At 49.9% G+C, this 12481-nt stretch overlaps 1 protein-coding gene across 1 annotated transcript in view; it reads left to right on the top strand.

Moving 5' to 3' along the window:
* Positions 1-3560, top strand: part of LRRC28 (leucine rich repeat containing 28) — a 36687-nt gene extending 33127 nt beyond the window's left edge. Inside the window, exon 10 of the mRNA XM_084869258.1 lies at positions 1817-3560. Within this exon, the coding sequence (XP_084725384.1) occupies positions 1817-1889 (73 nt within the window). The 3' untranslated portion in view covers positions 1890-3560. The remainder of the gene's footprint in view (positions 1-1816) is intronic.
* The last annotated feature ends 8921 nt before the right edge of the window (positions 3561-12481 follow it).

Below are 12481 nucleotides of genomic sequence, written 5' to 3'. Positions count from 1 at the left end.
TTCCCAGGCATGTCTGCTTCTCACAAGTTCTGTATTTCCCAATCCGTAATCAGGCTACCGAATGTTTTTTAAGAGTAGTGTATACTAGCTTGCTAGAGATATCGCACCAAAAATACCACAAAATGCTGACTGACACAAGAGCAATCTGCTGTCTCACAGCTCTGAAGGCTGGAGGTCAGAAATCAAGGTGTTGGCAGGATGCGTTTCTTCTGGGGGCTGTGAGGGAAGGGTCTGCTCACTAATCGGGTAACATAAATGTAACAAGCAGATACAATATATTATTAGAGGGTACAATATGTTATTAGAGGGTTCTCTCTTCAGCTAGCAGTCCACAGGCTGGCGGTTTTATTTCTTCCTCTTCATTGGCTTGGCTTTCATTTTTCTTGCTTTATTACAGTGGTTAGGATTTCCAGTACTGTGTTGACGAAGGTGGTAGAAGGAGACATCACTACAGAGTAGGACATTAGCAAGTCCTTTTTGTCGATGATGTTTATGAAATTGGAAAAGGTCCTCTCTATCTCTAGTTTGCCGCGTGTCTCGCGTGAGTAGGTGGTGTATTTTTTCAAACGCTTTCCTCCGAGTCCATGGATACCACGCGCGTTTGACTCTGTTCACCCGTGGATAGGGTGGATGGCACTGGCTTTCAAACACTGCGCCCGCCTTCCCGCCCCAGAATAATTCCCACTTGATGTCAGATTTTTTTTTTTGATTTGCTGAAGTTTGCGTCTCCATTCAGGTCCTGTGAGGTCTTATCCTTTGAGACTTTCCTCTTTAACCCACAGGAAAGAACTCCTTTGACCGACGGGTTAGAAAAGGGCAGAGAACTGGGGTGTTTGATCGTCACGTTTGCAGTCCCTCCTCTGATTTCTAGTCTGATTCCGTAACGGGCAGGGAGCATGCGCTATGATTGCTACTTGCTTTAGACTTAAATGGCTCTTTATTCTCCAACTTCCTGGTGGAAACTCAGGTTACTGGTTTTAGAGCTTCCCGCCCCCCCCCCCCCCCCCCAATAAGTGTGTTTGGTGTTATAAATTTCCCTTTAGCTCAGCCTTTGCTGGGGTAAGGACTCTCAAACTCTACTATTCAGATTCTTAAACTCCCTCTACAGCCAATCTCTGTGACTACATTTATAGGGTAAAGCCTTTAAAATTATGTTTTTTAGGCTCTCTGGTGTGTGTGTGTGTGTGTGTGTGTGTGTGTGTGTTCTAGCTAAATTGGCGAGGTTTTCTGTTACATGATTTAAAAAAAATTTTTTTTTTTTACTGATTTCAGAAAAGGAGGGCGAGGGAGAGAGAGATAGAAACATCAGTGAGGAGAGAGAATCATTGATCAGCTGCCTCCTACTCGCCCCTTCCTGGGGATTGAGCCCACACCCCGGGCATGTGCCCAGACCGGGAAATCAACCCTGGTTCATAGGTCGATGCTCGACCACTGAGCCGCACCAGCCGGGCTGGGCTTCATGATGTTTACAACACGTTTGAAATGCTGCCCTCCCCGTGTGGGTTCTAGTAAGCAGACTTCAGACCGTAGCATGCAGAATTCTTGTTTTTCATGTGCTGTTAGCAGGGCAGGGGGAGGGAGGAGGGGGGGACTATGAAGTCATCTGATCACCGCTAATAACGGGGGCACAGACACACCCCACCTGGTGCCAGGGCTTGGTGCCCAAAGGAGACGGGCATCCCTGCTGCATGCTGCGCTGGCCATACCTCATCCTTTATTCTGACAAAGAAACAGACCATCTGTAACGGAACGAAGCCCGAGGCTTTGATCTTGAACTCACCGCGTCCCTCTCTCTCTCCCTCTTTTCCACTTCCAGGAGGACGACTGTGAGTTTTGTGGCTTACTGCTGCTCCACCCAGTGTCTGCAGACTTTTGACCTACTCCGCTGATAAACACCCAGGAGCCTCGGGAGGCCTGCCAACCCGACACCGCAGCTGCCTGCGGGTCACACGCCGTCCGCGGGCGGAGGGACAGGGGCGCCCCGCCAGGCCACACAGGCCCTCACGTCCCGTCCCGTCCGGCGCGGGGGCTCCGCAGAACTCTCTGGAAGCGTGGTGACCGAGCTTCGGAGCCGAAAGGCCTGCGCCCTCCCCTCCCCTCCCCTCCCCACCCCCTCCCCCCGTTGGAATACATCCTGCCCCCAAACCAAGGACCCTTTGTCTCGTGTGTGTTTCTTTGTATGAAAGTGTCTCAGACGGGAAACGATTTGGTTAGACGGGTCTCCCCGAATCGAATTTAAAGCAAGCTTCAGCTCCCCGAAGAGCTAGGATTTGATGATATTGTCAAGTGAACACATTCTAACTCAATGGTACTCTTAGTGTTCTCTTCCTTCCCCCCAGAGAATAATTCCCCCCCCCCCCCCAGGTTATTCTCCGTGTTTATAACAAATTTCAGCCAGCTCCACTGCCTCAATAGCACGAATAGTAAAGGGTGTGGGGGGACCCTGAGTTGGCAGAGAAGTTAGACCCAGGGGTGATTCCGCAGGGTGCCCGTATATACCCTTTGAAAAGTTATAACCTACTTTGTAAGTTCCGCAACATGTTAAGGGACTTTTATGAGGGATTTTAAAAATAAAAATGTAGACTAGAAATAAAAATACACTGATTTTGAAAGACTGTTTACAGGAAATTAATCGTTGAAATGGTTGCTTTGCTGATAAGATATTTTTAAAATATATTTTTTATTGATTTCAGAGTGGAAGGGAGAGGGAGAGAGAGAGAAACATCAGTGAAAGGCATCAATTGATTGGCCATCTCCTGCGTGTCTCCTACTGGGGACCGAGCCCTCATCCCAGGCGTGTGTCCTGACTGGGAATTGAACCATAACCCGGTTCACAGGTTAACGCTCAACCACTGAGCCACACCAGTCAGGCATATATTTTTAAATATTTTAATTATATAGCGTTTCCTATAAGTTGGGATGGAAAGAGGGGAACCAAGAAGGTTGATTTGGCAGGAAAAGTCTTTTCACAAAAATGTCAGACTTGTCTAAAATTCCGTTTGTGGAACTTTGTTCGCTGCCCTAAATCTGTCACGCTCGGCTCTCAACCGCGCTAAAAATCCTACCTCGTTACTGACAACTGTGTGATCTTTTCACAGTCACACCCCCCGCTGCCCGGAAAGCAGACTCCACGCAGAACGCTGAAGGCAGAGCGTTACACGTGTCCCAGCTGCGCTTCCACTGCTCTCACCTCCCCCTGTCCATCTCCTGACTTGGCCTGTTCCGCCTGCAAAGGCGTCAAGCATAATAGGTACCGAAGATCGACATCAAAACCTACCACTTGTCTCATCCCGGAGAATAACGGAGGTGTTAGCGGAAGCACTCCCTCCGTGCTTGTACCCTGGCAGGTGAAAAACGTGGCGTGAACCCTCACAGACGTGATTCCGGCCCACGTGGCTGCTGCCTATCACTTACATGCCAGTCGCCTTTCTCTCTCACCCTCCCACAGCCCTGTCATAAAATGACACGTGCTAACCCGATACTCGGGATTCTCGATGGGATGCCAATATGTGGTACTTTTTTATTTCTTTTTAAATGTAATTTTACTGACGTCAGAGAGGAAGGGAGAGAGAAAGAGAAGCATCCATGATGAGAAAGAATCACCCATCAGCTGCCTCCTGCACACCCCACACTGGGGATGGAGCCCACAACCTGGGTATGTGCCCATTGAAGGGGCTCAGCCCTCGCAGGCCCAGCTTCAATGGGAAGGACGTCCGGATGGTTGTCCGGTTATCCGGTCTTAACTGTGACCTCCTGGTTCATAAGTGGATAATCACTGAGCCACTCAGGCCAGCAATACTTTTAGCTGGTTAGAAAGTTTACAAAGACAGAATGCAAGTACCCTCTCTGTACCTATTATAAACCACTAGAGGCCCGGTGCACGAAATTCATGCAAGGGGCTCAGCCCTCGCAGGCCCAGCTTCAATAGGAAGGACGTCCAAAAGGTCGTCCGGTTATCCGGTCTAATTAGCATACTATGCTTTTATTATTATAAATGTGCATTGAGCACCAGCAGTGGGCAACCTTTGGGCAGACTCAACCTTGACCCCTGGTGCAGCACCCAGCTTGATTGATGGAAAATTCAAGTTATAATTTGGCTTCCCTGGTGCTGTTTTATTATTTAAAAAAAATTATACTAGATTCACTAATGTCATTCTTAATACTTTGCATATTATGTGAGAGCATTGGAGACTGGAGAAAATTTTCCCACATGCTATATATTTTTGAGTTGTGTGTAGTACTTTGCAGAAAATTCTAAAGTTGTTATATCGTGTCTTCTTGATCAACAGTTAATGCTACGTAGAGAAATACTTCGTGTAGTCATGATATTGCAAAAAAAAAAAAAATAAAGCGAGTCACTTGGAAAATAGTCTCTTCCTAGGTAAGTTTATATCAATAATCTGATGTGGTTCATGGTAAATTTTATAATTCAGAATCGCCTGTTCGGCAGTGGCCTTCTCATGACAGTGTGTGAAAGACAATCCATTTGAACTGGATTGCCCTGTCAGTGCCATTCAAGATGCCTACTGGTTATCATACCTAATTCCCAGATTACAGAACGTGGTATAGATGAGATGTTGCCTCTTCCATGAAAAAAAAAAAAAAAAAATTGTGCCCTCGCTGGTTTGGGTCAGTGGATAGAGCATCGGTTGCAGACTGAAAGGTCCCAGGTTCGATTCCTGTCAAGGGCATGCACCTTGGTTGTGGGCACATCCCCAGTAGGAGGTGTGCAGGAGGCAGCTGATGGATGTTTCTCTCTCATCAATGTTTCTAGCTCTCCCTCTCCCTTCCTCTCTATAAAAAAATCAATTAAGTATTATATATTTAAAAAAGAAAATATGTCCATGCAAAAACTAAAAAACAACAACAAAAGTTCACAATAGCCCAAAAGTAGAAACTACTTAAATGCCCGCCAATGGGTGAATGGTTGAATCCAATGTGGTATAACCATGATGGACTAATATCAGCCATGAAAGGAAAGAAGCGCTCGCACATGCTACAACATGGATAGACCATGTAACATTATGATGGAAGCCAGACACAAAAGACCTCATTCTGTATGACTCCATTCACATGGACTATCAAGAATCAGCAAATCTATAGACACAAAGTAGATTCGCGGTTGACGAGGGCTGGGGAAGGTGGGCGGAGAAAACGGGTAGTGACTGCTAATGGGTACAGAGTTTCTTGGTGAGGTGATAGGAGTGACCATGAGTTAGATAGTGTTGGTAGTGGTACATCCTGGTGAATATACTAACCACTGCATGGCACTCTTAAAGAGGTGAATTTTATGATATATGAATTATATCTCAGTTTTAAACGGTGTTGCACCTTATTTTATGTATCTGTTCATAAACTATTTTGGGTCTGGCCTGCGTGGTTCAGTGGTTGAGCATCAGCCTAGGAACCAGGAGGTCACGGTTTGATTCCCGGTCGAGGCACATGCCCAGGTTGCATGCTCGATCTCCAGTACGCCCCGTGCAGGAGGCAGCCGATCCATGATTCTCTCTCACCAGTGATGCTTCTCTCTCTCTTCCTCTCCCTTCCTCTCTGAAATCCATAAAAATGTAAATTTTTTTAAAATAAATTATTTTGGAGTAAGACGCCCAACCCTTGCAGAAGGTATGAATGGAACTGCTCTCTCTGGCCGGGATATAGATGGAAACTTGGTGTTAACAGCTCACCGGGTGTCAGAATTGGTCCTCATTGGTTAACACCAGCATCGGGCCAATATGCAGTCATTTTAAAGTTCTCAGCTGTGAGCTTCCGTCTTATTTCATCCATTGAAATATCATTGAATACCCCTCAAGGAGCAAGGCCCCCTGAAAGTAAAACATCGTGAAATGAGTGGGTCTGAAAATATAATCAAGTGGAAAGTTCTGGAATGAACTAAGAGGTCGCATTGGCTTCGTTCCTAGCTTATAGCACTGTTTGGTACCATTCTTTCTCCAGAACAAAAATGTAAAGGGAGGCTATTATTTACTGAAGGTCCTATCTCCTCAGCATGATTATTAAATATTTGTGTTATTTTTATCAGGTATTCCAAACATACCTCGATTCAAGGCTTTTCCTAATTTTCTGAAACTGATCAAAGTAGCTGTTATAATATATTGGCACAGCTACAAGGGTGTGCGGTCAAATTTGGTCAGTAGACCAAAATGAGAGCTAGATTTTAAATAAAATGCAGGGATTTAAAAAGTGTATAGTAGTTACATTTTGCTCTCTTCGGGTATTATGTACTTTATTTTCAGTTCTTTGGGCTGGTAAAAAAGTGTTTAAGAGAAAAATTTAAAACCTAGTTGTAATATTATTAGAATGACCTATTCAAAAGAATCCAGCTAAAATGTTATTTTTTATTGCTTTCGGAGAGGAAGGGAGAGGGAGAGAGATACAGAAACGTCACTGATGAGAGAGAATCATGGATTGGCTGCCTCCTGCACGCCCCCTACTGGGGCTTGAGACTGAAACCCGGGCATGTGCCCTGACCAGGAATCGAACCCGTGACCCTTTGGTGCTAACCACCTAGCTCCAGCCAGGGCAATATGACATATATTTTTAAATCACCAACAAAACATGAGCTGGGATTTGATCAATTAAGTTTCTGTATAATGTTAAATTCACAACATCGATTTATAATCAGATTCACAAGCCAAAATACTTATAGTTAATGTCGTAGTCTGGGGTCCCTGCAAAAATAAGACATGGGAAGGAGCTTTGAAACAAGAAAGTGTTCGTGCCAAGGAGCACATGGCAAGGACAGGGGGTGGGGAGCCAAGCAGAGGCCCGAGTCAGCATCTCCAGAGCAAACCGCACCCTTTGGGGGAGTTTTCGTGGCTCACACCCAAGCGGCCAGCCAGCTCTGCGGACTTAAGAAGCGTGGAGCGTAGGGAGGTTAGAGTAACAAGCAGAGAAGAGGGGGGTGGACGGGGAACAGTACCCCCTTACTGACACCAAAATGAGGACCCGGGACCCTGAACGTGAGGAAAGAAATGTGTGAACGTGATCATGACCGCGTGCTCTGCCTCTAGCCATCCACAACCCTCCTAAGTACTCCCAGCGCCATGCTTGTACGGGTACCGGGCCCCCTCCTCCAGGCAGGCAGCCGAGATTGCTTGTAGGCCAGCAGATGGGAGCCCCGGAGGAGGAGAATGTCTTGACGACTGTGTCTTCTGAAGAGGAAATTAAGCGCAGAATTTAGGAAACCTAGACTGAACATGAGCACATCTCTGTTTACCCCCTAGGAGGCGCGACACTGGGCACCTGAGGACGAAGAGGGGCCCTCAGGGAGTAAGGGTCAGGAGAAATGGTGCGTGCGCCGCCTCTCTGCCCAGGGTCCCGGGATCTGCTGTGTTTGGCAGAGAAAACGCTCACTCTGAAGGTAAACACGGAAAGCTGAGATGAAGGGGCAGAATCATCTGATACCGCACATACAAAAAGAGAAAGCAAGAAATGACTTGATTTTTGCCCGAGCCTGTGGCCACCCCGAGGAGCTGCCTTCGCACGCCACCTTCCTTTGGGACAGTCCTCCCCGGGGGCCCGTATCTTCGCGTGGATCTCGCCCAGGTATCTGAGTTGGCGCACTCCTCCGGGGGGGGGGGGGGGGGGGATGGGAGAATTCCTTAAATAGAATTCATCCCGCCCGCCCCGCCTCGCCCTCGGGTTTCTCACAGGTTCCTCCCCAGCCCCTTTGCCAAACGTGTCAATTTGTGCAAACGTGGACCATTTCTGCTTCAGATGGCTAACTCTGTGTTTTTATTTCACTTGATTAGATGCTGTCCATTATCCTATCTAATAAAAGAGCAATATGCAGATTGACCATCACCTGTCCTTAGGCAGAAAGAACTCAGCGTGTAAGTAACGAATGAATGGAATAAATAAACATAAATACGACAGTTATGATGCATAAAAGCAACGGGTCATATACTCTTAGACTTGGGGAGTTCATTCTTTAGCTCCCTTGTTTTTTTGGGTTGCTGTTTTTTTAATGTATATTTTTTAATTGATTTTTTACAGAGAGGAAGGGAGAGAAATAGAGAGATAGAAACGTCAATGAAAGAGAAACATTGACCAGCTGCCTCTTGCACACCCCCTACCGGGGATGTGCCCGCAACCAAGGTACATGCCCTTGACCGGAATCGAACCCGGGACCTTTCAGTCCGCAGACCGACGCTCTATCCACTGAGCCAAACCGGCTTCGGTTGGGTTGCTGTTTTTTAAATAAACATTTATTTTATTTTATTTTTATTTTTTTACTTCAGAGAGGCAGGAAGAGGGAGAGAGAGAAAAACATCAACGATGAGAGAGAATCCTAGATCCACGCACACCCCCACCGGGGACTGAGCCTGCAACCCGGGCCTGTGCCCTGACTGGGAACCGAACCGTGACCTCCTGGTTCCTAGGTCGATGCTCAACCCCTGAGCTACAGCGGCTGGGCTCTTTCGCTCCATTCTGACCCGGGTAGCAGTTTGAGAATCTGCAGACGTGTATCCACCACATGGAATCATCACTTCAATTCTAAAAATACTCACCTGCTACTAAACTCAATTAAAAAGAGGTGCAGTAGGAAAGCTTAATTAAGCTTTCTAGGTTGTTAAAACTCGTCCAGAAAAAGAAACACACACACACACACACACACACACATTATTTTTAAGAGTCCCCACAGTCCAATTGCGAGAAACAACCAGTGTATTATCTGTCAGCAAAGGCTGGTTTCTTTTTTTCCTTTAATATATATATATTTTTTATTGATGTAAGAGAGGAAGGAAGAGGGAGAGAAAGAGAGAAACATCAATGATGAGAAGAGTCATTGAATTGATCGGCTGCCTCCTGCACAACGCCACTGGGGATGTGCCCGCAACCAAGGTCCATGCCCTTGACCGGAATCGAACCCGGGACCCTCCAGTCCGCAGGCCGACGCTCTATCCACTGAGCCACACCGGCCAGGGCAAAGGGTGGTTTCCTTCTCTCGCTTAGGCCGAGGCCAGGGGATGGGGTTTCCATTGAGCCAACCCCAGGCTGCTGGGCTGCTGGTGAGAACGTTCTGGCAGCAACATCAGCCCCACAGGAGGGAGGGGAATTGACCGGGGGCCAGATTCCCCGGGGGGAATTTGGGACGAGTTGAAACCTCCCTTCCCCACCTCGCTTTGATGGTGGCGACTGATAATGTCTTCCTCCTCCAGCACCTGGTGCAGCAGCGCAGGCTGCAGGCTTCCCGGCTCCCAAACTGCAGCAGCGAAGCAGGGGCTGAAGCAACACCTGCAGCCGGCCGGGCCGCCTGCCCCTGCGCCCACGGAGGGAGAGGCCGCAGCCGGTGAGGGACACACTCCGTCTCCTTTTCCAGACGTCAGCATGGGGGGGTCCACCCAGGGAGAAGCCACGCAGAACGGGGGCAGCGTGTCGTTTGGGGCTCTGGGCAGAGACCCCGAGGCAGGGCCTGGGGAGCTCTGAGTCCATTGTAATGTCACATCCCACCCCTCCCTCCAGTGAAATGAGTTTTATTGGATATAAGTTACACTTTATTTATTTATTTTATTATTATTATTTTTTAAATATATTTTATTGATTTTTTTACAGAGAGGAAGGGAGAGAAATAGAGAGCTAGAAACGTCGATGAGAGAGAAGCATCGACCAGCTGCCTCTTGCACACCCCCTACCAGGGATGTGCCCGCAACCAAGGTACATGCCCTTGACCGGAATCGAACCCGGGACCTTGCAGTCCGCAGGCTGACGCTCTACCACTGAGCCAAACCTGTTTTGGCTACACTTTATTTTTAAATATATATATTTTATTGATTTTTTTGTACAGAGAGGAAGGGAGAAGGATAATCAGAAACATCGATGAGAGAGAAACATTGATCAGCCGCCTCCTGCACACCTCCTACTGGAGATGTGTCTGCAACCAACGTACATGCCCTTGACCGGAATTGAACCTGGGACCTTTTAGTCTGCAGGCTGACGCTCTATCCACTGGGCCAAACCGGTCAGGGCATAAGTTACACTTTAGTTCAGAAAACAAGCAGAGGGGAAAATGCAGCAGCCCTCCTAACTGTCCCGCCCCTAGCCCTGACCTCCCACCCCTGCCCTCATCGCCAGCACAGTGGCCTCGAGCCGGGTCACGCCTGACTCTTCCTTCTGACCACCTCCCCAAGTCCACATGTAACCGCACAATCAGTGGGTCCGGGCTGCCGGCCACGCCCCAGCCCGTTCGGCAGAGGCAGGGTGGAACCCCACATGAGCACTGATTCCAGTCCTGCTGGCAGCGTGGGAGAGCCGCAGGGCACCCTCAAACCTCTGCTCTGCCCCCCACCGTAGCCAGATGCCGATAGTGGGAGGAAGGACAGAGGTGACAGGGGACATCGGCCAGAGGGTTATGCCAGATGGGCAGTTTACAGGTGAGGGGGCTGGGGGTTTGCAAAGGCTTGTGGGTATGCAAAGGGCTGGAGGTTTGCAAAGGCCTGTGGGTATGCAAAGGGCTGTGGGTATGCAAAGGGCTGGGGATGTGCAAAGGCTTGTGGGTATGCAAAGGGTGGAGGTTTGCAAAGGCCTGTGGGTATGCAAAGGGCTGGGGATTTGCAAGGGCCTGTGGGTATGCAAAGGGCTGGTGGCTCTGGTTTCTGCAGCAAGGTTGTCAGTCTTTCCAAGCTCACAGGCAGCCCCCCGATGGGGAGGGTGGGCCCCATTTCCAGGGGAGCTCCCCGCCAGGTGGGAAGCTGCCTTCTCTCATCAGAACAGCACGATCAGTTAACAGAGCAGATCCCTCCTCACAGTCACGGCTGGTCTCCAGCACTGTATCCCACCCCGCCATCGGGAGGGTGGTCACATGGGTCTGAGGCACACGCATTCGTGTCCCTACAACAGTGTCCCCCGCCCTCCAGGCCTTCAGAACGTCTTACCAGCCTCCCTGTACAGACCGGGCTTGCCTGCCGTGACCTATCCCAACTCCTCAGCCTTTCTTGTCCCAACCTGTGCCGCTCTTTGTGTCTCTGAATGCCTCCTGCCTCTGATCCTCCTCTTTGCCCACATTCACACTTACTCACTGCACCGAGGTGTCAGCACCTGCTGCCTCCCTGCGCTTCCGCGTGCCGGAGCAGGGCCACCTGCGAACCCGGGGGTCGTCCCGGGTCGCCCGGACCCTGAGCCGGCTGGGACCTGGGCCCCCTTCTTCCGACGGGAGGGTCCCTGCCCAGGCTCGGCCTTCCTGGGGGGCAGGGCCCCGGGCTCCAGTAGGCCAGGCGGCTGGAGCTCCCAGCCAACTAACTCCGACAAACAGCTGGCATCACCAGCCAGACTTCCTGGCACCACGCGGCCCGGGCATTCCCCCGGTGACTGGGCTGCCTATAAAAAGGGAGAATAACATAGGCCAGAGCCTCCCCTGGCACACCCATCCACCTGCCAGGCCGGCCCCGCCCTCTCCCCACAGGACGCAGGAGCATGGGGGCCTGCCCCCCGCCCCTCTAGCTGACCCTGTGACAGTCCCTCACCCGTGACAGTGACAGTGTGAAGCTCCCCCTGAGCCTTGGGAGGCCGCCCTTGGTTATCCTTTGCTGTCTGAATCTTTGCCTTTGACCTTGTCGCTTCCCTCTCCTCAGGGCAGGCGACCCTGCTCATCAGCGCTGGTCCGCAGCCAGCTCTCCCCTCCCGGACTCTGGGAAGTTCTGTCCGTGGCTCTCCCATGACGGAGATCCCAGCCTTCTGCATGGTAAGTGAGCCATGGTCCCAGGCAGCCCATGCTGAGTGCCTATCTGAGCCAAGTTCAGGTCCTAGTGTTCTGGAAATATTCCCGAGTATTTGTGATTTGAAGATATTATTCTAGCCCTGCGTGGTTAGAGTGTCGGTCCTTGTACCAAAAGGTTGTGGATTCGATTCCCAGTCAAGGGTACACACCTGGGTTGCAGGTTCCATCCTGGGCCCCAGTTGGGGCGTGTGCAGGAGATAACCAATTGATGTGTCTCTCTCACATCCATGTTCCTCTCTCTCTCTCTCTCTCTCTCTCTCTCTCTCTCTCTCTCTCTCTCTCCTCCTCCTCCTCCTCCCTTCCTCTCTCTCTAAAAATCAATGGGGAAAATATCCTCGGCTGAGGATGAACAATAACAAAAAGATACTCTTATAGACTCTGCGGGTGTACATACCGTGGCCCATGCCTTTGAGAAGTTTAGAATATGCTCACTTATTGGAGTAAAAAGGTATCAGCAGGAAAGGGAAGTGGAGAGAGAGACGTGACCATACTGATCACCAAGCAAGGAGAAGCAGCGCTGGGTTCAGCTCGTTCTAGGAAGGGGTGTGCTGCCATGGTGACGCGTCCAGGAGACTGCGTGCTGGCCAGAGCAGTCCTTCCCAGGACCTGCCGCCCCCCCCCCTTCCGGTCTGCTGAGGTCCCGTGCGAAGGTCCCCTCCGCTCTCCCCTCGCTGCTGGGTTGGAGAGAGCGGTTCACTTGGGGAGGAAGGGGTGGGCCCATGAGAGTCTGTGGTCTCCACTTCCTGC

Source organism: Pipistrellus hanaki (assembly GCF_964339955.1).
Source record: "Pipistrellus hanaki genome assembly, chromosome: 21".
NCBI classification, from domain to species: domain Eukaryota; kingdom Metazoa; phylum Chordata; class Mammalia; order Chiroptera; family Vespertilionidae; genus Pipistrellus; species Pipistrellus hanaki.
This window is presented reverse-complemented; position numbering and strand designations above follow the sequence as displayed.